The following is a 17,336-nucleotide window of genomic DNA, read 5'->3' as shown; positions in this document are numbered from 1 at the left end:
ATTTTCAACGCCTGACTCTGGAAAGCTGGTACACTAACCTAGAACAAACGCCTCTTAACAGATGTCAACAACTACCGGCGCCTTACAAACGACTTATCAGTGACGGAAACGAAACCGACAAACGGACTTCTGACAGACCGACTTAATTTGACTAACAACAGACGGACCAAAAACCGACCAATTTGACTAACAATAGACGGATCGAAACCCACCTATGACTGATGACAAACTTTACACGAGTCTTTCAGCCAATACCATCATGGCTAAACTGACCAATCATGTTCAACGGACCAGACTTATAACATCATCGACTGACAAACACTATTCACTTGACTCTGAAGATGACTTCCGCTCAGGTTGTCGAAACGTCAGTCATCAACAACAGTTCTTTTCAGAACTTTCTTCAACCGGACGATCACACTATACGAACTGATAACTAGTATCTCTACCAAGTGGGTCAATAACATTACCGCTCACAATAATTAAGGAGAAGCAGCGATATAACAAAGCACTATGTTTATTGATCGCATTTCAAATGACTTTGAAAGTAACTAAGATAGATTCTTGAGCTGCATTTGTCGAGCAGTATAACTAGCACATGCAATGTGCCCTGACCAATCAGCGAGAAGCTGTTATCTCTTCATTATTATAATTCAGCCAATCTTTTCTCCCGCAGCCAGACACCGCATACAGGTCTGCTTTGAGCTGTGATACGTGTAGCTTTACATGTAATTGTAGGTTTTTCGACCGTGGATTGGCTCAAAATCTTATTGTGTGCGGACTTCCATTTTATAGAGACTATAAACAAAAAACCTGCTCCATGCTGTATTTTCAAAGCCTAGGCTAAGAATTAGTTCTTCAAATCACCATCAAAGTTTCAGTTGCGAGACTTTTACAGTAGACTTGTCTTTCTTTCTCTTCGTTTCTTTCTTTGCTTTCACTTGATCTCTGACCTCGTCCTGAAGACGAGAGAAGAAAGCTGAAGATGACTTCACCGGCTTGTAATTTCCCTCGTCTTTCAACAGCGAAACATTTTTCGAAGATTTGACATCTTTTTCCAGCTTCATCAGCGCAGCTTTCTTTGAATGCTTATTTCCCAGGCCAGGATTGAGTTTCTCCACGAGTTTTCTTCGCTTCTCTCTAGCCACGGCTCGTTCATGCTGCCTTCTTTTCTTTTCTCGTCTTTCACGCTTTCGATCGATCTCTGTTTTCTCCGTACTTCCTTTCTGTTCTTTTTTCTTTTCGTGGATTTCCTCCGGAGCCAACATCATTGCATCGCTCACAGACACCGGGGCGACCTCTTCAACCGAAATTACAGGCACATTGCTGACAACTTTAAGCTCTGGTTTAGGCTGAAATTTAATGGTTTACAAAACGTAAGTGATGAAACCGCATCCCTTTCCTCTCGTAGTCGGTCTGCAAGAGCTTATCAGTGATGAGCGAAGTAGAATAGGGGTGGGGAATTTTTTGGAACTGGGCAAATTATTGCGGAAACTTAACAAAATGTTCCCAGAGGATAATGACGGATTGCTTCAACCATGATTATTCATTACAGCCGATTACCAATAAGTATGCGATCCGGGAAGTGTGACCTGGGCGGGGAAACCGCGGTTAACAACAGGGCTGTAAGCCGTAACACCTGTTATGGCTGAGTACATGCTTGATTTTTCCCTGGATGTTACGGGTGAAATTGCCTGTTGTTGATAGAATTCACTCACTAAGTAACAAGTTTGCTATGGGTGTGGAGAACAAGGTTGAAACTTAATGACAGCCCTTAACGTGTACACTTGTGTTTCTTGTAAAATAAATGCTTTAAACTTAAAACAGGCCCATTGCCGGTAAAGCTTGTTTTTCATCAAAAGATAACTTACCGGTTTGGGAGTAAAATGAAAGTTTGACAAGGCATCAAGCTTGGTGAAGAGTTTCGTCATCAAGGCTTTAATTTCAACATGCTCTTCATTTTCTTTTTCTTCTGCTTCAGCCTGTAACAGCATAATAATAATAACATAAGTTGATCTGCTTCCGCCTGTAACAGCACAATAACAATAACATAAGCTGATCTAGCATCATTCGGCTTACACTCAACATGGAAATGACACATTCTCCTTGCTTTGATAGAAAAAGTACACGCATTCAAGTTAATTCTTAGCTATAAAGCTTAGCCTTTTCGCATTCAATATCATCGCTCTTATACCTATCACCTTTGTAACATTTAAGCAATAGAGCACTTTTTCCATGGTTACATAACCTCAACTAAACACTTGGGGGTTTGGAGACAGTTATGTAAATCCTCGACTTCGTCTCGGGTTTGCATAACTTTCGAGAATTCTCCCAACCCCCAAATGTTTTAATAGACGAGGCTATGTAAACACGGAAAAAGTACGCTATTGCTTTTACAAAATATTTCTCAAAAATGCGCGCGAGTCTAAAACGTCGCAACCGTGTTTATATACTCTCATCTAAACACACCTACCGACCAATGAGAGCACGCGTAAAATGTCAGTTATTTTGTAATTCCCATCCTAAGTCTGGGTGGAGTTTCTTCCGTTTACTCAGTGCCTTGGTGATAACCAAAAGGTAAGGCACATCGCACAATATTACCCTTTGTTATGCAATACAATCCATCTGTGCTCAACCTCAAACAAATCCTCATGGATAAGTGACCCATATATAAACACAACCTTTGCTCAGAGATAGGAAGGAAGGAACCCCTTCTAATTTCTTCTAAGATGGGTAGGTCTTTAGAGGATAAAAGTACTCAGAGCTAAACTGTAAAGGTCTTGACAATCATGGGCACGTAACAGTCGTGTTTTAAGCCTGTCAACCCATTTAAACACGTATGAATTGCCAATACTCCCATCCTAGCTTGCACCACCAGTACTGAGGTGATTGAACAGCAAGTGGTGGTTAAAGCTGAATACAAACTACTGGAGATGAACCCTGCCATCCTCTTGTTATACCAAGTAACATGATTTTCCTGCATGCAGTTTATTCAACATGAATGCTGTAATTTTTACCACTTAGTAGAGTAATGCAACAGACATCTGCAATGCTCCTTAATCCAATAACTATTTATTCAAATGTAATTTTACACGTATAGGGAATGAGACTGAGAATGAATGAATGAAAAACAAGTTGGAGTTCCCAAACGATAGGAAACGTTTTGCACGAGGAAAGAAGTCAATAAAATTTAATTGTTCAGGAACACCAACATGGCGGCTGTGATGTCATGTGAAAATGCTCTATCATCTAGTTTGTTAATGCCTGTACCTGTGTTTGTTTGAGGTATTCCTGTTCGTAGATTTGACTGAGACTTAATTTGCTTTTTTCCTGATCCAGTGGTACCTTCTTCTTGTATTCAAAAGGCTCCACGACAGGCTTAACTTTACGTTCCACGTCATCCCACGCCTGCAATGTTAACACAGATATAAACAACGGACATGGTATGCTGTCTAAAGAAAACCATTGGGTCAGCCAGGTAAATGGAACAGTGGGGTGGGGACCTTGGAGTAAAAGGGGGGGCTGTACATGAAGGAGGTGAAGGAGGAGAACCAAGTGCAGGATGTAGGGTTCCTAAGGTGGCGGGAACCTAGAGAAAACAGCTTTTTCGGTGAATGTTGCATATCATTTTGAAATGTAAAAGGCATTAAGATGGGGGAACGATTCATAAAGGGGCAGTGAACTATGTAAGAGTAACTCCACAGGTAAACTGCCAGGAAGAAGCCCACAGAAGACTATTATACAATATTACCCTACAAACATATTGGTGACTTGGGGTGAAAAGGTTATATGCAGGCTAGTATGGTCCCTAGAGATTAAAACAAACTCTCTATATGGAAGTACAATGTAGCTGAATGCTAACAAGGATTGTACTTCGGAAGTAGTTTAATTCAGTGCACCTATTTTATTTTCCATTAACTGTATCCTATTGTTAACTGTGATGGGCTATTGCTGGTTGGTAAGGTGTATCAAACTGTATAATTCAGGGTTCAGAATATTAATAGTTTTATCCTGCAACACAAAGTAACACTGACATACTTCATCTTTGATCCTTTGTTTCACCAAGTCCTCAAGGTTTTGAGTTGTTTCTTCTGTTATATCTGGAGCTGTGATAAAGATGACACTCCATTAAAAACCTATCACAGCATTGCAGTACAAATAAATAAAGAATGATATAATGGCCTGCTCTAAGCCAATCCCAACCAAAGAATTTTCTCAGCAATATTTAATGAATTAATTGGCAGACCATTCCTTTCTTTTCCTGACACAAAATGGGCATTCCACAATTCACCCTACCACTTCTAGCACCACTTAGATTTGGATCTGCTATTGAGTTCCATTATGAAGTGTATATTTTTTACCAGTAGTAGTGGTGTGGTCAAAGCTGACATCTTCTTCAAGCAAGCTGTTAATTGGTCGTATATTACCACCTGCCTCTCCAGACATCTGCCATGGTTTTTGAGCCAAGTTGGCTTTCTCCAGTTTTTCAATTTTCTCTTTAAGCTGTAAACAAAAATATGGCTCCTGAATATTGATCCAAAAGAAAATCAAAACAGCCAATCTATACCAATATCTGCATTTAATATCTCTAGTGACCCAAGAATAACGGAATACTTGTTGAAGAAAACAACCTGTAAGATTTTAGAGAATGCTAAATGCTGTAATCTTATAACCCAAGAGGAACAAAGAACCAGCACAAGCTGTTCTTGTAATGATGGTACAGATAAAAGGAATTTACATTTTGATAAGGGTCTTTTTCTCCCCATTTTTTCTAAAAGGGTAGAAAACACTTTATTAATGTTTGTATAGAGTTTTACTACAAATCTACTAACATTCTATGACAAATGTTGTTCCCTGATGTGCTACGCTACTCATTATCTATTCTGTTGTACATGTAGATAGCGGCAGTCTGACAGTGTGCGGTTGTTAACAAAATGGCGGCCGCTCCTTTGCATTTTCAAAGTGTCTGTGAAGATGATTTAGTGATCACTCATTGGTAGTCACAAAAATATTTACCTTTTGTTGTTTTTTCTCAAAATTTGATATTGCTTTAGACTTCTCTTCACTGTCAGAGTCATCTCCATCCTCACTGTTAGCAGAAACATGATCATCCTCTATTTCCTTTTCTGCATCTTTGTCAAATTCCTCCTGCTCATCTGATTCATTTTCATTATCTTCTTCACCTTCTCCTCCACTTCCTAAGTCTACACTTAGTTCTCCATCAGGAGGATCAAAGAAGTCTGCATACTTCATTCTCCTGGCAGACTTTCCATTTGTCTTTTCTTTCTTTGTTAACTCCCTTTTCCTGCTCATGATGAATAACAGGGACAACATTAGAAACTTCAGATTAGCTACCTGTACTTTGCTGCATCATTTAACGTAAAAAAAGAAGGACATGCCTGAAGGTCGCCTCAACACAAATGTGGCTTCCATACTCAATGTTTACTTCATGCAACATTATTTTCCTTATGTCAACATTAGGGGGTGGCAAATGGCACTAAGAAAACCACAAGTCTTGGAAACTTTTCATCTGATCTTGAAATCTCAAAATACCTCCTGACGAAGCAATAATTTTGTATTGGCATTTTGTCTTGCAGTTGTCTCAATCTGAGATGTTTAAACAGAGATCTTGGCATCTTATTGAGTCTTAGATTTTACCACTCATCATTCATTGCCCCTAGAATCAAACTCTATATTGCTGTTATTCACGTTATTCTTATCTTCAATTCTCCTAGATCATAATGTTGTAAATTAAGACCTACATTAAATGGATGTTTGGCAGACATTTTGAACCTTTAAGATAGATAAAAGCACCAACTGACTGCATTGCCTAGCAAGCCTCCCATGCTCAGGCTCATCCAATAAATTTTTCAGCTGTTAAATAAAATGCACAAGCATGGATATGCACCTTCCTAGAAGGGATTCAGTGACACCAAGAGCTTTGCTCCATTCTTCATCCTCCTCTTCTTCTGTGTCATCACTGTCCATGTCAATAAAGTAATCAACAGCTTCACTGTCAATCTCATCTTCATCATCCTCATCATCGACACTTTCCTTCTGGCTCTTCTTTCTATGTGCTCTTTCATATCTTCTGTCCTCTTTGTCTAAAAACTGAAGCATATCAGAAAGTTTGAAGAAACTGTCATCAACTTGAGACTTCTTATTTGTTGATTTTTGTTTCCTGTTATTTTTAGTACAAGACTTAATGTTGTTACTGTCATTGTTATCATCATCATTCTCATTTTCCCCATCATCACTATCATGTCCATCACCATCATCCATTTGATCATCAGAATCTTCATCAGGACTAAATCCCTCATTAACTCTGTCACTTTCTGTGTCACTTTCTGATGCATTCTTCACAAATCCATTGCCATTTTCATTAACAACATCGTCTGAACGTTGTAACCGATTTCCTTTCACTACTTTACTATTTCCTGGCAAAAGAGAAAGCTGACCAACGTTTTCTTTTAAATTACGAACGTCTTGTTTCAGGACACGCAATAAAGGAGCATTCTGCAGTTCAATCTCTTGCCATATCTGTTCATCATCAAAATTTTCCACCAAGAGTTCCTGTAAAGGACACGTGCTTTCAAGAGAACGCGTGCCACTCAGTTCATCTTTCTTGCAAAAATCAAATATTTGCTTGATTGCAGATAAAGTGTTTTTCTGAAGAATAGCTGGAGGTTTAAGATATGATTCTGGCTGATCGAAAACGCTTTCAAACTCCGAAAGAACAGAGACGAGAGGAAATGTTCCACTATTGTCGTCCGCCATGTTTGTTTGTCCTCGCTCCAGTCCTTTCCTCAAATTTTGCCGACTGAAAAGGTCTAGGGGAGAGTGCTGTCACTTATTCTTTTCCAAATGGCGGATGCGGATTCCGACGGCCAGGCATCAACATTTTCAGAGCAAAGGAATCGGGGCAAAGATCATTTAAAAGGGAAAAGGAAAGGTGCGAAGTCATTAATTGTTTCCTGGGAAGTTTATGTAACGGTTATTGTTTGGTAGAAAACCTTTATATGGTCTTAGAATAATTCTAATTTTCAGCGGCGACAGTCAAGTCATAAGACTCGTCGCACCCAGAAGGCGCTGATTTTCGATTCAATCAATGAACTTTAACAAATAATATCTGATTGACGGTACCGTGTTCCTCCATTTAGAAGCTGACAGTACAGTTTCTTTCTTTTATTTTGTGACATTAAATTGACAACCTGGTTTAGACGATTCTACATTTAGTATAATCATTTGTTAAGAAAGAAACTGTACTGCGAATACGGCGTGCATGCATACCGGAAGGCATGGTGAATCTAACAAAAAAAATATTTCGCGTAGGTTTATAATAATCGATATTTCTTGGTTAACTCTTTCACGAAATACAAGGGAATTTTCTCACTTCAGAACAAGGAGCTTTTGTCGAGAACCATCTGTTTCAGTGGTTTAATTTCTATGACTCAGGTGACCATCATCAGACCATTATTTTGTTATTTAACAAGGCAATTTAAAATGTAAGCTTGTACCGGGATCTAAACACTCACTGACTACATGCTCAATCGATTTTCCGAAGAACTCTTCCTTTCATTGTATCTAAACTTGAAAATCTTCTTTTGAATTTGTTTAAGAAAACTAAAGCAATAATGTATTTCCTTAGCAGATGACATCTTCGTTATCTTTATTTTAGTATATGCATTTTGATAGGATTATTCAACAGTCTTGAGTCAATAATTTCTGTCTCCCTCTCTGTTGATAAGAGCCTGATATTTGCATAGCCAGCTTGTATATAACATCTTTATTTTTAAGAGCCTTTTAGAGAAGATAAACATGGCCTGTAAAAAAATCAAAATACAGTAATAAAGTCTGTTTGGAGTCATCTATTTGGTGATTAACTCCAAATTTCTTTCCTTAGCATAACTGACTTGGATGAGGTTCTAGTCCATCACAAGTCACCTGTCTACTCCCCCTTGCTTTTTGATGGTATTCGGTCACTTCGTTCCATGGTCACTTTGTTCCATCTGTTAGTCACTTTGTTCCAAAGAATAGTCACCTCGTACCAATGGGAAATCTTACAAATCTTACAAATCTTACAAAGCTACTAAAGACCTAAAGTGGATAGAATGTCGATTCGATACAAACCTCTTGTTTACTTACAAAAGTAAACTAGAAGAAATATCCCAATGAAAGTGTTTTAATCTTTGCATCAGACCAAAAAGATCCCCAGGACTTGGAATTTGAAATTGCAGTAGACCATATCCCATCAGAGTTCCTGCGGGCTGACATCAGAGTGCGGAGTCAGAGACACCTAGTTTTTGCCACCGATCAGCAGTTCAAGTTCCTTGCCTGTTCAAAGGTTTGGTACTTCGATGCCACATTTATTAGCTGTGCCACGGAGCGGAGTAACTCGTTCGTAAACGAAGATTCAAAACAGACTCTGCATTCGTTAACTTTGAATTTTTGGAAAAATCTATTGAGAATAAAAGTTTAATAGCTTAGTTTGCCTCTGGAACGAAGTGACTATTCTTTGGAATGAAGTGACTATTTGCTGGAATGAAGTGACTCTTTGATGGAATGAAGTGGTTGGAATGAAGTGACCATGGAACAAAGTGACTGTAAACCTTTTTGACCAGTTCCCCTAATGTTTCATTTGTAGTTTATATACACCTATGTTTGGAGGTGCAAGAGCGTGCCTACTGTAATTTGTTAATTAAACATTGCAACAAACAATAACTTCCAGCTATATGCCCCCCTGAAAACAATTGGATATAAAAAGCCTCAGGATATTAAGTTTTGGTTTATATCTATGTGTATAAATAGCTCTTAATTACAGGCGGCTGATGATAACTTAAATCCCGTGGTAACTTAAACCTTACATTGACTTCCCCAAGATGCATTTCTTACATAAAAACTATAATGTTACCCTCAGTAAATTGAACTTCTTGTCATTTCATAGTTTTACAATTTCTCTGTGGAAACACACACCATGTTATATTTCCATTTCCAGTCAATTGTTTTGCCTTGAACCTTTGAGTTTTCATGAATTTACTGTGCAAATTTCTTTCTATAAGCCCCCTTTTACAGGCTTGTTCTTCATTTTGTATTCTTACATTATGTTTTCAGACTTAAGATGGTCATTTGATGATTGTAGAACTTGTGTTATATCAGTTGTTGTTTAATATTTAATGGTATGAGCTGTAAAGTTTTTCGGGTGTGAGTAGCTTTCTAGTGAATGCTAGCTAGCAATTGCATTTTTGAGATGCACAATTTCTTCCAGGAACTGAGGCCTTCCTTTGTTAATGTGCATCTGGAGCAGTATAGTGTATTTTTAATGCTCTGTGGGGTACAACTAGCAAGTTTTACAGCTGTGCAGTGAGTACTGTAACACAAAATAAAAGGCTTGGTGGCTGTTTGCAATATGGTTTTGCCTATGCCAAAATGCAGCGGTTAAGAAGAAATGTTATTGAAAGCCTTGTTAAATTGGGGTAGTAGTGTTGTATCCTGACCTTGCTTGTAAGAAAACATTCAAATTTGAAATTTTCAATTAATATTATAGGGAAACATGCTATAGAGGGAAAAGAGAGGTTAAAGAAAAGAGGAATGAGTAAACCGGGACATGCTGTGGTCATATCTGGTGGAAGTACAGAACCACCATTTGATGATGTGCCTGTGGATCTATCAGCAGATCATAAGGATTTGGTTATGGAATACTCAGGTAATGCTAATATAAATATCTAGGTTAATTAAGGCGATAACTGGCAATTATATCAATGAAATTTTTAAAATCTCCACAGCCTGTATAGCAATTTAGCAAATTCCCAATTATATAGCTGTTCATTCTCTAAAATGAAATCCTATCCATGACATCCTAACCAGTATAAAGAAATCATATGGGTTTTAACAAGCAGACACATGGCCTGTGTGTGTAGAGGGAAAAAGACTAGGGGCCAATGAACCTGCTGTGTGTAATAATTAATGTATTTCCCCACTGTGGGGTCTTCGAACTAGCTGCATCATACATGTAGAGCTTTTCAGTCAATATTTTCATTTTCATTTTCACGAGGCTGAGGTTACTTTAATTTGAGGTCAAGGTATGCTCAGAGAAATGTTGAAAGAAAAGTCTTATCAACAGCAGAGAATGTTTTGTGAACTTTGTAGGTCTTTATATTTTTCCATTAGAATAATCAAATTATGGGTTTTGAAGAATGCAAACTATAGCAGCAAAATTATATTAGTTGTGGCACTGATAGACAAATTGAATAAATCTGAAGATTTGAGAGGCATTGTAGGGGTTCCATTAGGGGCTGGGTATGAGGCAAATTGACCGGCTGTGAGGACGATTTTGCTGGGCTGGTTCGACCATCTAGCATAAAGTTTTTCTTACAAAGAAGTTCAGATTTAATAGTTTTGTCCACCTATGAAAACCAGTTACCCTCCTGCTGAAAATGTTAATGAAATCCATGCATTATCCACCTCAGTGTTGCTGGTCATAGTCCTATCCCAGTTGTGACATTTATTTGGTTTTCCAGGCATAAAAAATCCTTGTGAGAAACACCGTTGACCAAAACAAAAATTTACTGCTGTGCAAGTTCTGGGATCATTGTTTCTTGGTCCCAGGCACTGTTCCCTTTTGCAAACCTTCTTCTGTGTGAGACCAAATATTTTTATTATATCATTGATAATTTTAATATAATATATTCGCAATGGAGGGTAGAGAACATAGCTTCCAGGTCTGACAAAGCTGTCTAGCAATTCAACAGAGTCATTGCAAATTAAAAGTAAATTTGTTTCAATTGATTATTCCCTAATTTAGTTTGCAATTCTAAATCTGATCCAGACAAGTTGAATTTTGCTTGAAAATTAATCTTGGTAGTTCTAGGTTCTTTTCTATAACCATTTAAGGTGTGAGTGAAAATTTGCCAACCAATGCACTGGTTTGTAAGAAAAATTCTTTATGTTTTTAGAAGCCTGAATTTAATGATAAGCTGTTTGTTTTAATGAAGTATGCATGCCCCATGTACTTTTTTGCCTGCATTCTGATGTTATGTATTGATTTATGGTATACTTTATTATAAATTTAATTTACTATGAATTGTTAATCAGACAGCACTTTTATTTGTGGGTTTTTGCCAAATAAATGAAATTGTTACCAATTTGCATGAAATCCGATTTACCTTCTGGGTAATTATTTAGTAATACCTTCTGTTATTTGATTAACTGAAGGCCACATGCAAAATTTACGAATGAGCGAATTGAGTTGAACAAAAAAAGAAGTTTCAAAAAGTTGCTTAGCATAGTGAGCCCAAACCCTTCATTTTCATATTAAATGACAAAAAGATCCATTATTACTGATTTAATAAATAGAGAGAAGATGGGCTAGCAAATATATACTGTAATGTCTAATTCTGTTAAATCCTGGGTATCCATGTATTTTAATTATTGCATATTTCTTGTCTGATCTAATTCTATTTTGTAAAATTATAAATCATTTATTAGTTTACAATTGACCTGTTTTTGCCTAGTTTATTAAATTTTTGGTCAAGGTAATAAGGATGAAAATTTTGCTGTCAGGAGTATAAAACAAAGTTAGGCTGAGTCCCTGAGGGAAACTCATGGCAAGCTAGATCATTTAGTAATAAATGAATTCCTAAGTTCATATGTGACACATGTCTTGCATATTGTTAGGATCAGCGATGACCCAAGCATCTTACATGTATTCTTAATTTCTGAAATGTCTTGTTAAGCAATTACGTTGGCAATGTTAACGACCATACAACGAATGTCCTTTGATATTGGCTCTGCTGTGTCTGAAATTTACATTATATTTCCCAGTAGTGCAGCATAATATAGAAGCAGAATAAAATCCTAAGAAATACACAAACTATTTTCCTGACAATTAGTATCAATAAATGATAATTAGGAGTATAAGTAATGCTATGAATGCAAGTGCAATGATATATTACATGTATTAAGGATTTGCACTATGAGTGATGTTTGAAAATTCTCTAAAGATTGCACAAGCCTTAAGGCGAGTGCAGTTTGAAAGAATTTTCAAATATCATTGCTAGTGTAAGTCTTCAATTGCCTGAGGTTTCATATGATTATTCATTTATTAAGTGGCTGAGAAAATTACGAACATTCATTAACAGTGAATTGGACTGCTCTCAGCCAGTCACAATAGGGAAATTTTCTCAGTCATATAATGAATCATGTAACTATTGATCAGTGTTTTACACGTTACGATCACTTTCCCTATTTCAAGAAAGCAAAATATATTTAAAATAGGAATGATATTGTTTGAATGTTAACCATACGTTATTTTGCAATTAAGAATATAAAATAAAGTTCCTTGTTTTCTAATGTTAATGTGTATACCAATATCATTAATTTCATTTGAAGTTTCAATACTGGTGTTAGTTGAAGTGAGAGCCAAATGTAAATTCAGTCTGTAGTGAGCATTTTAAATCAATGTGTAAGATAGTGTTGACTGCCACTTGCTTGTGAGTAGGTTTCAGGAAGCCCAATGCCTTCTAGGTATTATTGTAGTTGTGGAGGTTACTTGCTGTCAGAAAATGGTAAGCATAAAATGTCACAATTACTTGTTCTGTTATCTAGTCCTTTTGCATTTCAGTTCCTTTTACATCTTTTAACTAAATTAAACTGATCTACATTATACGTGCAGTCATAATTCAGAAAGAAACTGCTAGTACAATGTGAAGATATAAATCTTGTGACTGTGTAAATGCCAAATTATGAAGTTTTTTTAGGTCTTTCAGTAAGTCTCGCCATTCTCATTCCCAGAGGCCGTGATCATTTTTTTGGCCCAAAGAATCATGGCCTCTGGTGGCATTTCGTACTGCTAACTAAAAGGACTTTGATGTTTGGAAATGAAGAAGTAAATCTTCCTACATACATTAGCTGTAGTAGCTAAAAATGTCTTCAGCTGATTGTTTTTAAAGTGATTTCTCATCACATTTTTAATTTTTTTATTTTTTACTGCTTTTTTTTTTTTTAAGTCCAATAGGACTTTATTTAACCACCTGTTGAAAGTTCAAACACTTCTGCTGTTACTTTACACTAATACAGTACAATAAAGGCTACATACACTACTTGCAAAACAACAGAGCTATTAACACTACTTACAGTACTAGACAGCTTCCTCACCCTACTTACTATAAAGAATCGATTTTGAACACATGCCAAACACATGTGTGGATATAAATGATTTTGTAGCGGTCAGTAACATGTCCTTTTTTGTGTTACATGTTAAACTTTCCAGGGTTTCTGTTACATTACCTTACAAGTGAAATCACTTTAAATCTCATTGTGTAAAGTAGAATTATTACATGAAAAAGTTATTTCAGAAAACAAGTAACTACTACATTGTAAAAGCCAATCAGATTTGCTTCATTTACAGGGCAATATTGTTCAAGTACTGGACTCAGTTCTTGTAATCTTTAGGCTTACATGTCTTAAAGAACTAACTTACACATAATTTTTTTTTCTCCCAACTGTTTCCTTCTTTTCTTTAAAATCATCAGTTAATACCAAGTTGACTCTTAATCATAATAATCGGTACTTTACATTTGCAGGTATTTTTCAGTCTATGATTGTTAGAATGTTTCTAAATATTTTCAGTCATAAATCTCTTATTAACCAAGCTTGCTTGGCACTGCACTGTGTGAATATCAGACCTCAGTCCATACTGTCAAGACCTTGGGCTGATATTCCTCCAGTATGGCCCTCATGCTTGGTTAGTAAGACAAAAAGATATGTCTAAATTATATTGTAATGTCACTAACACTAGATATGCCAGGTATTCTTTTTTGTTGCAGGTTTTGTAGTATGAAGTGACTGTGATTATCTCACATATTGTAACTCATAGAGGGTGCCTTATCACTGCAGCCCTCCCTTAGTATTACAGTCAAGTTTCTCCAGAAATTCTCTGGTCCCCATTTATACATATAACTGGGCAGTGTGCAAAGAAGTTGTGTCTGATAGCCTGGGGTTTTGTGGATTTTTGTTTAGGCTAGTGGATTCTGAGATTAAAAAATTGAGGGAGTGCAAATTCCAGAAGTATGTTAAAAGATCAAGTTATTGTTTTAATTTTTAATTAATTTATCCTGCTTGGGAAAAAATTCTTTTAAGGCTAATGAAAATGCCTGTCGTGCCAGTACATGGAAAGATTTTCTTTGTCCCTTTGTGGGGAGAAGGAGGGGGAGGGGGAGGGGGAGGGGTGAGTACATTGTGAGAGTGAACTCTTAATTTCCTAATTGTGTATTGTATGAAGAGCTATCCACTGCATCGGCTTGCTGGCCACTAAAATCCCAAGGAAAATACAGTTGAATCTGTGAGCGTTCAAGGTAGCTGGTAGTAACTGACTGATAAGCACATCAAAGGGGCAATGATTTCAGATGGAGATAGTTTGGGAATTTTTTTCAAATAACCAAGAATCATCTGTACAACATTATATATGTTTTATTAACACTACCGCCGTCATATGAACTGTTTTCTCATAGATATGTTTGAACCATCAAAGGGCACTGGTTTTATTGATATTCAAGATGGGGATGCCGTATCTGAATCCAGTGACACAGAGATTGTTGCACACACTAAAGAACAGGTACAGTATGGTAATCAAGCTACATCAAGTGAAAGCAACAGTGACAGTGATGTAAATGACGGCCCTCCGCCATTACACAGTGATGAGGATGATGACGATGGTAGTGATATTGATGGCATAGATGGGCCCCCTCCTTTGGACAGCGATGGCAATGCTGAGAACTCGGATGGTGCAGAAGAGCTACCTACCTCGCCTAACACAGGCAGCAGCGATGAATTGAGCACCAAGAGAGCTCCTATGCCAAGTGAGAGGAGAGGTGTAAAAAGTTCTGAAGACTCTGAAAGTGATAGCGATAGTGAGAGTGGTGTAAAAGAAGCACCACCACCTCTTGATAGTGAAGATGATGGAGAAGAAAACGAACTGAGTAGTCCTAGTGCAGAAAATATGGAAAGTGCTAATGTTGACATTGTTGAAAGTGATACACATGATTCACCCGTAGAGGAAGTTAATAATGGCGATGATGAAAATGATAATGATGATGACAATCGCGATAATGATGATGATGATGAGCGACATGATGATAATGATAATGATGATGATGAGCGACATAATGATAACAATGATAGCGATGATGATTCTAAAGAGGAGGAAGTGGAGGAGGACACTCAAGCAGTGCCACACTCGACTGAGTCTGTCAATCTTGAGATTGAAAACGCAGAGGAAAGTGAACAATCTGATTCACCTGCAGAAGCCGAGAGGCAAGTTCCACTGCAGCACCAATCTGATGACAGTGATGATGGCATCGTTAATGAGAGAGACAGTGACCATGAAGCTGCCGTGGATTCAGTGGAAGAGGTACATGTTGCTTCTGTTGTCAATGAGGTGAGCAGCTCAGCACTAGCTGATGAGGATTCACATACAGATGAACTGGATGATAACGAAAAAACCGATGTTACTGAGGATACTGCCATTGGCAATGAACTTGATGAGAAAGAGGTTGCTGCAAGTTCAGCTAGTGATCACAATCATGACCGACCACGTAGTTGTAGTAAAGAAGAAAGTCCTGATGATGATAGTGATCAGGGTAGTGGTGACTCTCCACAATTTGATCCCATGGAAGATGAAAATGAGCTGGAATGGGATGTGGAAGATTTTGATCTACCCCCTCATAAGAGTGCAAAGCCAAACTCAAAGACCAAGACAGAAGGAATAGAGGTTGACAAACTAAAGAAGTCTTTTCTGGACACTCTTAAGAGTGAAGCAGAGCAGACAAAGGTTGATGAAACTGGACAGAAATCCGAGACAAAGAAAAAGGAAAAGGTCGATAAAGGATTAAATGCAAAGAACACCCTCAAAGACGAGAAGAAACGTGCTGATGGTTATTCAAAAAATGTGACCAATCATGATTCAAAAAGTGAGCCTGGGAAACATCCCAAGAAAGTGACAAAAGAGATCTCACCTAAACCTGAACAAGACAAAACAGAAAAGAAAAGTGTTAAAGATGGGATAAAAAATGTACCAAGAACTTCGCCAACTACCAAGCGAGTTAACACTGTAACAAAACCTGTGAAAGCAAAAGTCAAAGCTACAGATAAGAGTGCAGACAAAACAGACATAAAGCAAAAGAGTGAAAAACAAAGAAAAGATATCAAAGAAAGTCCAAGGATGACTGAAGCACCTAGTATGGAAAGGAAAGTTGTAGCAAAATCTGGAAAGGTAAAATCTGCTTCAGCGTCATCTCTCCATAGTGGCATTGATGACCAACAAAGAGGTGCTAATGAACAGCAGAGAGGTCAACAGACTCTGCCAACAAAAGAAAGAAAAAAGCCCAGACCAGTTAGTGATTTACCAGCTGATACTCGTTCACATATTAAGCATAAAGAAGAAGTAAATTTGCCTGCCATCCAAACAAAAAAAGAAATAAAGAAACCACGAAAGAGTGATAGTGATGCAACATCGGATTCTTTGATAAGGCAAAAGCCACAGAAAACGAGCTCTTCCGAGTCTGTTCCCAAACAAAAGAAAGCAACCCCCGTTGTAATACCGACGCAAGGAAGGAAAACGAAGGAAAACGAAACACCCGCAGAGAGTACTGAAGTAAGGAAGGCAAAAACTAAAAGAACTGCTAGTAAGCCTGTTGCTGTTGGAACTGAACATGAAGATGCCGTTGTTAATCACGAAAGGAATCGACATAGTGATACGCATGTACCTGTTAAAAATACCGCTGAAGTAAAAGCAGCCAAACCGCGGTCAAGACACACAAGTAATGGTCACGTCTCCAGCTCACATGAAAAACTTTCCTCACACTCTGGTCGGCATGATCATGGTCACAGGGACCATGCTTCTCACAAGCACAGTGACCACGCCCATGATCGGAGCAAGCATGTTTGGCTCTGCAGAGACGATGAAATTCATAAGCTCATTGCACAGAAAGCATCTCTGTTAAAGGAATATGAGTCAGGAAGCTTGGCTGGGAGAAAAGTTTGTAAGTAAATCTTTGTTATGCACATAAATAACATTTGATATTTGTTTCTTAATATTTAATGGTTGGGGACAACAGCTGTTTGTCTCGTTATAGCTACGGTGTGTCAATCTGATGGCAGACCCTGCTTACACCTTTATATTATGGGGCAGTGTTCATGATCTGCTTTCAAACATCTAAGCCATGCAATATTACTCTTGTAGATACAACATTGCGGCCGACGGAATTTTGTTTTGTCAAAAAAGTTCATCTTCTAGTTTAAATCTATCAACCCACGATTAAATTGATAACAGGCATTCCCAG

At 37.6% G+C, this 17,336-nt stretch overlaps 2 protein-coding genes across 3 annotated transcripts in view; one reads left to right on the top strand and one right to left on the bottom strand.

Moving 5' to 3' along the window:
• Window positions 1–501: 501 nt before the first annotated feature.
• LOC110064131 (U3 small nucleolar ribonucleoprotein MPP10-like) lies at window positions 502–6,839 on the bottom strand. Its single transcript, XM_020771130.2, has 7 exons — window positions 5,909–6,839; window positions 5,017–5,305; window positions 4,362–4,503; window positions 4,039–4,106; window positions 3,271–3,408; window positions 1,872–1,982; window positions 502–1,352 (listed from the first exon to the last, which is right to left on the bottom strand). The coding sequence occupies exons 1-7, from the start codon at window positions 6,775–6,777 to the stop codon at window positions 870–872; spliced, it is 2,100 nt and encodes a 699-aa protein (XP_020626789.2). The 5' UTR covers window positions 6,778–6,839; the 3' UTR covers window positions 502–869.
• Window positions 6,840–6,853: 14 nt separating this feature from the next.
• LOC110064130 (uncharacterized) overlaps window positions 6,854–17,336 on the top strand; it is a 28,878-nt gene continuing 18,395 nt past the window's right edge. For both annotated transcript variants that reach the window (XM_020771129.2, XM_089275433.1), the window contains exons 1-3: window positions 6,854–6,952; window positions 9,545–9,703; window positions 14,508–17,036. In XM_020771129.2, the coding sequence (XP_020626788.2) occupies window positions 6,865–6,952; window positions 9,545–9,703; window positions 14,508–17,036 (2,776 nt within the window). In that variant the 5' untranslated portion in view covers window positions 6,854–6,864. The remainder of the gene's footprint in view (window positions 6,953–9,544; window positions 9,704–14,507; window positions 17,037–17,336) is intronic.

The sequence above is a fragment of the Orbicella faveolata genome, unplaced genomic scaffold (genome assembly GCF_042242905.1).
Source record: "Orbicella faveolata isolate gen_17 unplaced genomic scaffold, um_ofav_v1 contig_36, whole genome shotgun sequence".
NCBI lineage: Eukaryota > Metazoa > Cnidaria > Anthozoa > Scleractinia > Merulinidae > Orbicella > Orbicella faveolata.
The sequence above is the reverse complement of the archived record's forward strand: the minus strand, read 5'-3'. Positions and strand labels throughout refer to the sequence as shown.